This window comes from Procambarus clarkii, chromosome 33 (assembly GCF_040958095.1).
Source record: "Procambarus clarkii isolate CNS0578487 chromosome 33, FALCON_Pclarkii_2.0, whole genome shotgun sequence".
Lineage (NCBI taxonomy): Eukaryota > Metazoa > Arthropoda > Malacostraca > Decapoda > Cambaridae > Procambarus > Procambarus clarkii.
The window spans coordinates 26,602,583-26,610,333 of NC_091182.1; the positions used below are offsets into that span (position 1 = coordinate 26,602,583).

The 7,751-nt window shown below is 42.5% G+C and overlaps 1 protein-coding gene across 2 annotated transcripts in view; it reads right to left on the bottom strand.

Annotated features, from left to right (window-relative positions):
* Nucleotides 1-344: 344 nt before the first annotated feature.
* Mcm5 (Minichromosome maintenance 5) overlaps nucleotides 345-7,751 on the bottom strand; it is a 63,886-nt gene continuing 56,479 nt past the window's right edge. For both annotated transcript variants that reach the window (XM_069335488.1, XM_069335487.1), the window contains exons 12-13: nucleotides 3,643-3,770; nucleotides 345-705 (exon numbers count right to left, since the gene is read on the bottom strand). In XM_069335488.1, the coding sequence (XP_069191589.1) occupies nucleotides 604-705; nucleotides 3,643-3,770 (230 nt within the window). In that variant the 3' untranslated portion in view covers nucleotides 345-603. The remainder of the gene's footprint in view (nucleotides 706-3,642; nucleotides 3,771-7,751) is intronic.

The window sequence follows — 7,751 nt, forward strand, 5'->3', positions numbered from 1 at the left end:
ATTGTACTACTGAATTTGGACAAACGTGAAAAGTTAAAGTACTGATGTTGCAAAGAAAATTTGACCTAACCTAGCCTAATACACACTAACTGAGGCCTAATATAGTACATATATATGCTATACTAGGCCTGGGCATATTTAAGTTTGGTTTTTAGCATTATATTTTTTACCCTATAAAGTGAATAGTGCCAAATTCTAGTATCGAATTATCCATTATGTCTATGTATGTATGATGGTCCACATAGTTACAAAAGTATTATCTAAATAGGTGGATGGGTTGAAATATTTTTGTGAATGCTACCTAACACAAACTGATCATGACATGGTGTGAAACAAAGACCAACAATGAATAAATTTTATTAAAGAAACAAAAATCACTTACATAAAACTATAAATGTAGTACTGTAGTTTGTTGTTTACAAACATTTACCCGCTCTATAATTTCTTCACTTCCAACCTCTTAATAGACTTTACATAAGCAGGTAAACGTACAAAATTAACTGATCATATTTCAAAATAGTAGAGCAGAGCAACTGTACTATAATTTACTCTACATATAATTGTTTAGAAAGAAATATGAATTTTATCCTCAAGATACCATAATTACTTGATTCTGTACAACATCTTCCGTTGAAGGCGGTGCTGCAACTCTCCTCGTCGAATCATGAAATGCAACACTTTGTAAACAGCACGCTCAGGATACTTCTGCAGAGGAAAGGTCATTTGTAAATAGTAGAATCTTTATGGCAAGTCTATAGGTCAGTGAGAAAATAAAGAGGTGGGGGCATTTCTAATTTGACAGAACCTGTAATATATTCCCACTAGGTATGCATACAAATCCAGTGGTAAACTTTCTGGAAGCCTTACAGTATTGTATGCCAACTAGCCTTGTTATACCTGATGCTTCACTATTCTAACAAACTTTTCCCCTAAAAGTTGTGAATGGAGGTGGTTTCCACAGCTACTTCCCTTAGTGCATTCCACTTGTTGACCACCCGTACAGGGTATGAGAATTTCTTTATATTTTTTCAACTCCTTCGCAATTCCAGCTTGTACTTGTCTTGTCCTAACTTCTCTCAACTTGAAGAGGCTGTCCTTGTCCACCTTGTCTATGCCCCTCAGTATCCTGTACGTAATCATAATATCTCCTCTATTTTTTGTCCTCTAAATTTGCGAGATCCAGTTCCTTCAGCCTATCTTCATAACTTAACCCTCTAATACACACAGAAATCACAATAGCGTGATACATCAAATGAACAAATCCACAAGGGCAGTGCTGAGCGTTCGAACTTACGTCCAGGATGATCCCAGACGCGCCTTAATCGATTGTGCCACAACATGGTAAAAGAATTGCAACCGAGTGCGCTACTGCTCTCTCACGGATCCCGCAGCCTCTCCGAGAGACAAACTGGAGTTTTACAGAGCTTACATTTTACTTGTTGACAGAGCCTGGGTGCATGGGGGAATTGTGTAAAACCCCGGTTTGTGTAATATCAATGTGCATTTGCATTTTATGCAAAATGTCCATTTTAACAATATAAGAGAAAATAATTTTTTACGAAGAGTTAATTTTCGGCGCACAGTAAGACTCATATTTTAACCATTAAGCTGTGCATGACGTATATGTATATATACGACAGGACCCGATGGTACCATAAGTTTAATTTCTCAAACTTGCTCTAACGCGTTCAAATTTTTTGTGCATAATCTACTAGGCAAATTGTCTAAATGATCACCAACGTAACTTGAAAACCAAGAAAATTAAAAATATCAAATTTAATATTGAAAATTTAAGATTTTCAGATCAGCTGCAAAAAAATTAAATACCACCAATTGTTCATTAAGTGTTATTATGGTCTCAGAATAGTATATGATCTTCATTTTAATAGAAACAGAATACAGATTTTCAGTTTAGTTTACTGTAAAAAAAAAATCGTCAATATAGCATTTGAAATGTGCACCAAATTCAGACAACAAAATGTATAACTCCAAATGTTTAGGGTTCATGAAAAAATCCATTCTAATAGGATTGTAGAACAGACAGCTGCGCACACTATATGTAAAAATGGTGAGAATCGGTCAGAAACTGGATTTTTTGAAGCTGACTCAAAGTTGAAACTCTAGTTTTAGAGATAATTGAAGTTGAAGTTATCGACAATGTACAAGGTAGTTCTAATTCACTAATTTACTTGAATGATTTAATAAACATTGTTTGGCATTCGTACTCAAATATGTGAAAGTTGTAGGTCAATATATGTTGAAATGAAGTAAAAAAAAATAACCCCCAAAAAATAAAAAAATATAGGCATAATTATAATGATTTAGGGGATACATATATATGTGTACTTTATATAAGTGATAAAGCCTTAATCTGGTCCATAATCATCAAAACAACTTAAAGAGAGAAAGAAAATAGAGTTTGAAATCTGCGAAAAAATCAGCAAAAAAATGTTCAAAGTCCTAAGTTCTTCCAGTTGTGACCGATTTATTTGTTGACCAATTTCATTCTATCTTCACATAGTTAGGGATGGGTATGCACTCTCCAAGATGTAGGGGTTAAAACAAAACCAAATAATAAACAAAGGAGAGAAAAAAAAAAATCTATTGGACATTAGTGAAAGTAACATTAACATTTGGCAATGTATTTACATGATATATAACAAAATCGAGCATAACAACACACTTATTCATTATTATTTGTGTTATTATGTATTACTCAGTAATGCTATAAAGGAATCAGCTTCATATCCACTTTGTAGACACTTCCTTACTATTATTATTATTCTTTTTGTGTCGGACAGGTGCTTACATCTCTCTATTACTGCATTATCCCTCAGTTCCTGTAATAGGAATTGTTCTCCTTATCAACAAAAAAATGCTCTTCTTTTTAAAAAATTTGTCTAAAATTAATTTCTGAAAATATTGCGTTGAAACTTTCACGACACTGAAGCGAATAAGTTCGAGATACGTTTAACATTTTTAAGTAATTTTCAAATAATTCAAATATTTTCTCAATTCCAACCTCTTAAGCTGTAGCAGCAGCATAAGGGTTAAATAAAATGGGGCACCTTAAAACATCTCCAGGTGATTGAAGCGTGTGCACTAATCACTCTGAAGTGATTATAGTTGTGTAAGGGTTAAATCCTGTTTTGAATGAATGCAAACGAAAGAACAATCAATGTGAGCCAAAACTTTTTAGTTTCTCATAACATACATAGCCCTAAATACAAAAAAATACGAATTATGTGATGTACTCTGAAAATAATTCAGGTGCATGGTTTAGTGAATGAACAAACATTCTACATGAAGGAATTATCCCCTCAAAAAATTGAAGGGGGTATCCACCAAAGAGAAATATATATAAGCATATGTATATAAGCATAAGAAATATTGCCGGAACAACCGTGGACATCTTCAAGAGGAAACTAGATTGTTTCCTCCAAGGAGTGCCGGACCAACCGGGCTGTGGTGGGTATGTGGGCCTGCGGGCCGCTCCAAGCAACAGCCTGGTGGACTAAACTCTCACAAGTCAAGCCTGGCCTCGGGCCAGGCTTGGAGAGTAGAACTCCCAGAACCCCATCAACCAGGTATCAACCAGGTATTGCATCCTGAAACATAGGTAATTGGGTACACGAATTTTACCTGTTTCAAGAAATCTTGAACTATAGCATGTTCTGACACTTGAGATCCAATTGCAAATCTCCTCTTCAGTTGCTTTTCAATGCGAGATATCATCTCCTGGTCCTCTTCTGTTGTAAACCCTTCAGCACCTGTACAATATAAATAAACAATCATTACCCATTTCCTAAAATCATGGGGGCCAAGGAGCCAACTGCCCCTCACCCCTCCAAGAAAAATTCAGAGTAATAGAGGGACACACTATAGCATCATGTAGTACAGAAAGATATCTACAGCATGAAACTACAACAAAATTATTTCACAAATTTTGATCCCAAGTCATCAATGAAAAAATGTGGAATTAATCATTCCTTTACCAAAATGGTAACCTAAGTAAAATACCCTGAGCTGGCCCTAATACACAGAATTTAAATTCTTGCAAAGCGATATATATATACAGCTTACGTAAGTCCTACTTTAAAATAAGGAGCACTATCATAGATTCCTTATCTTTCAACTAGCTAAAAGAAAGTACACATCTGGGACCCACCCTGAGAACAAATTACAACTGAAAAATTAACAAATCTGAAAAATGTAACTGATGTGTTACAACTGAAAAAATTAAACAAATATTTTCAGACAGGACATCCTACACACAAACATTGCAAAAAATGAATGGCCATAAAAAATGATCTTGTGGCTCAGGCAAAGAGGAAGGGCACACAATGGCAGAGGTAGGATACCAACCAAAGCGTTACAGAAGATAAAATGGGTGTGTCAGAGAAAGCAGTTACCTTCGGGAGGATAAAGATGTATTTACTATGTTGCAAGGACTATTTATATTTAGTATGAAGAAAAAAAATTGCAAGACTACTCTTGCAAATCTCCTAATTTAAAAATAAGGTTAGGTAAGGTGAGGATAAGGTTAGGTAAGGTGAGGATAAGGTTAGGTAAGGTGAGGATAAGAGTTAAGGTAAGGTGAGGATAAGAGTTAAGGTAAGGTTAAGGGTTAAGGTGAGGTTAAGGGTTAAGGTGAGGTTAAGGGTTAAGGTGAGGTTAAGGATTAAGGGGAGGTTAAGATAAGGTTAAGGTAAGGTTAAGGTTTAAGGTAAGGTTAAGGGTTAAGGTAAGGTTATGGGTTAAGGTAAGGTTAAAGGTTAAGGTAAGGTTAAGGGTTAAGGTTCCAAGGGGTTGTCATAGCCAGGGGGTGGTAATGGGGGAGGAGCTCCCATGACCTATAAAATGCTCCTATACGGCATACATCTCCAATAGCCTCTGACTACCAAGTCCAACTCCTGGCCTGCACGGGTGGCTTAGTCTTTAAGTCCGGCGGAATCCCTTTTAAAGGTAGAAGAAGGGGCGAGGGCGTGCCTCTGGCACCTTAAAACCAGCTGCTCCGGGTAGATGGGGACTCGATAGCCTGGGAAGGCAGCCCATCTAGGGGAAGGAAAACACTGATTTTAAACCTCCGCTGCCTTGCGGCCACACCCCTTTTTTTTTTAAACGCTTCAGGAGTCAACCTCGAGGAAAAATCAGGAGTTGGAGCCCCTAAGGCAGTTCGTTGTTGACGTCGACCTCGTTCTGGCAGCTCCTGCGACGTTGTTGGAACCATGTGTATTGGCATTTGCCTTTCTATTGGATAATTTCAGCAATGTGGAGAGGGGGGACCTGCTGCATGGGTAACAGCTTCTCCTCCATATCTACCTACCCAGGCTTAGCACCCTGTAGGGCGCAACTCCATAATCTTCCGAGACTGAAGGATGCCTACTACTACTACTAAGGGTTAAGGTAAGGTTAAGGGAAGGTTAAGGTAAGGTTAAGGGTTAAGATATGGTTAAGGTAGGGTTAAGGTAAGGTTAAGGGTTAAGATATGGTTAAGGGTTAAGGAAAGGTTAAGGGTTAAAGTAAGGTTAAGGGTTAAGGTAAGGTTAAGGGTTAAGGTAAGGTTAAGGGTTAAGGTAAGGTTAAGGGTTAAGGTAAGGTTAAGGGTTAAGGTAAGGTTAGGTTAAAGTAAGGTTAGGATTAAGGTAAGGGTTAAGATAAGGCCGTCCACCAGGACATTTGACACCCCCTGAACATGAACCGCCAAGAGAGCCAAACCCCGAGAACTCAGCAGACGAGTCACCCGAAGTGACCAGCCCCAAAGAACCAAGGACCACATCGAACCCCCACAGTTCAGGCAATGAACCACCGGGGAGCAGTCCGAATGGAGCCGGATTGTTACTCCTCGAGCGACCCAAATCCTCCGAAGCAAATGCCACACGCCGCAAACTCCTGTGCCGTACTGTGAGCTTGGCGGAAGAATTAACCCCACCGACCCTGGCTGGCCTGGTGAGCACTTGTCACAAAACCCCAGCCGAGAGACGTGACATCCGCGAACACATCGAGCGAAGACTCGGGGAGGCGCCACGGCACAGAACCCCGAAAACCCACAGAGGAAGCCGGCAACGCAGCAGCCAATGCAAGGGTCCTGGGATCCGAACCCATCGATTAGGAGAGCAACGGAAAGGACGACTCTGAAGAAACCAGCACATCCGCCGAAGCTAGATCCGACCCGATGGTTAGACCAGCACTGCGAAGTTCAAGTTCCCGCACAGCCGCTCAAACAACCAACATGTGACCCGGGTGCCCTCTAAAAACAGCCGGAGGCGGGACCGCAGCCGCAACAGCGTCGTAGGAGGGAGAGACAAGGAAGAGATCCGAGAGTCCTACACAAGACCCAACTAAGTCCGAACCTGAGAGGGAACCAAATGGGACTTCCTGCAGTTCACCAAGAACCCGAACCCGGCGAGCTGGGAAAGAATCCCTGACGAGCAGACACGCGGACTGGCTAGGAGCCCACACCAGTCAGTCGTCGAGGTAAGCCAGAGCCTGAACCCCTAACAGGTGCAAACAGATCACCACGACTCAGATTAGGCATGTGAACACTCGAGGTTATCTTGAGAGGTTATCTTGAGATGATTTCGGGGCTTTAGTGTCCCCGCAGCCCGGTCCTCGACCAGGCCTCCACTTCCAGGAAGCAGCCCGTGACAGCTGACTAACACCCAGGTACCTATTTACTGCTAGGTAACAGGGGCATAGGGTGAAAGAAACTCTGCCCATTGTTTCTCGCCGGCGCCTGGGATCGAACCCAGGACCACAGGATCACAAATCCAGCGTGCTGTCCGCTCGGCCGACCGGCTCACCCCTCATCCGGCTCACCCGGAGGTGCCAGATTCAAGCCGAATGGAAGGCAACGCAAGCGGTAAGCTTGTTGCACCACAACAAAACCGAGCCAGTTCCTGAACCCCAGATGATTCGTGACGTGCCAAAATGCGTCCCGGAGGTCCAGAGACACCATCCAGACACCTGGCGCCAAAAGCAGCCGGACCTGAGACAGTAGTCATCCGAAAGAAGGAGCAAAAGACCCAGGGATTCAGACTATACAAGTCCAGTATGAATCGCATATCCGCACAGTCCCGTTTCGGAACTGAAAACAGGCGGGGAAACCCACCTGAGGGAGGTTGTCATTCGACCACACCCCAAGCGAACCCATTCCTGGATGACCTGACAGCACAGGGGAAGAGCCCTGCCCTGCCAGCCTCGATCTCCCCTAAAGGAGGAGCGACCCAACACCACTGCAGGCCGGAGGAAACTACCCGAAATGCTCACGAATCGTGGGACCAGGCGAGAGCAAATAGCGCGAGCCTCCTCCTTCCCCTATCGCCCCGTTAACGGGGCACCCCGCGAAAAAAAAAAAAAGTCGAGACAAAAGCACAACGTCTCCAGGTGAACAGAACCGGTCGCTATGCGTATATCAGACAGCTGCACAGTACCTCGCGCCCCAGCCAGCGACGAAACTACCTCAGGCTACCCAAGGGCAAACAGGCATAAGAACCACCCCAGCTGAACCCCCAAGGGCGGGCAATCTCCGAGCAGCGACAGAACCACACGGAGGTAGTTGCTCCTGAACGGCTCATGGAAGATAACTAAGCCGCAAAGGCAGTACTTACGGGGCACCTAGGGAAGGTAGCCCTAGGTGCATGCAGCCCCAGTACTCTTGTGTTACTCCTGGCTCACACACCCCCAATACAGAGCAACAACACCGCACTGCAGCACTGCGCAGAGAGTGGAGCCAGAGCGATCGACCATTC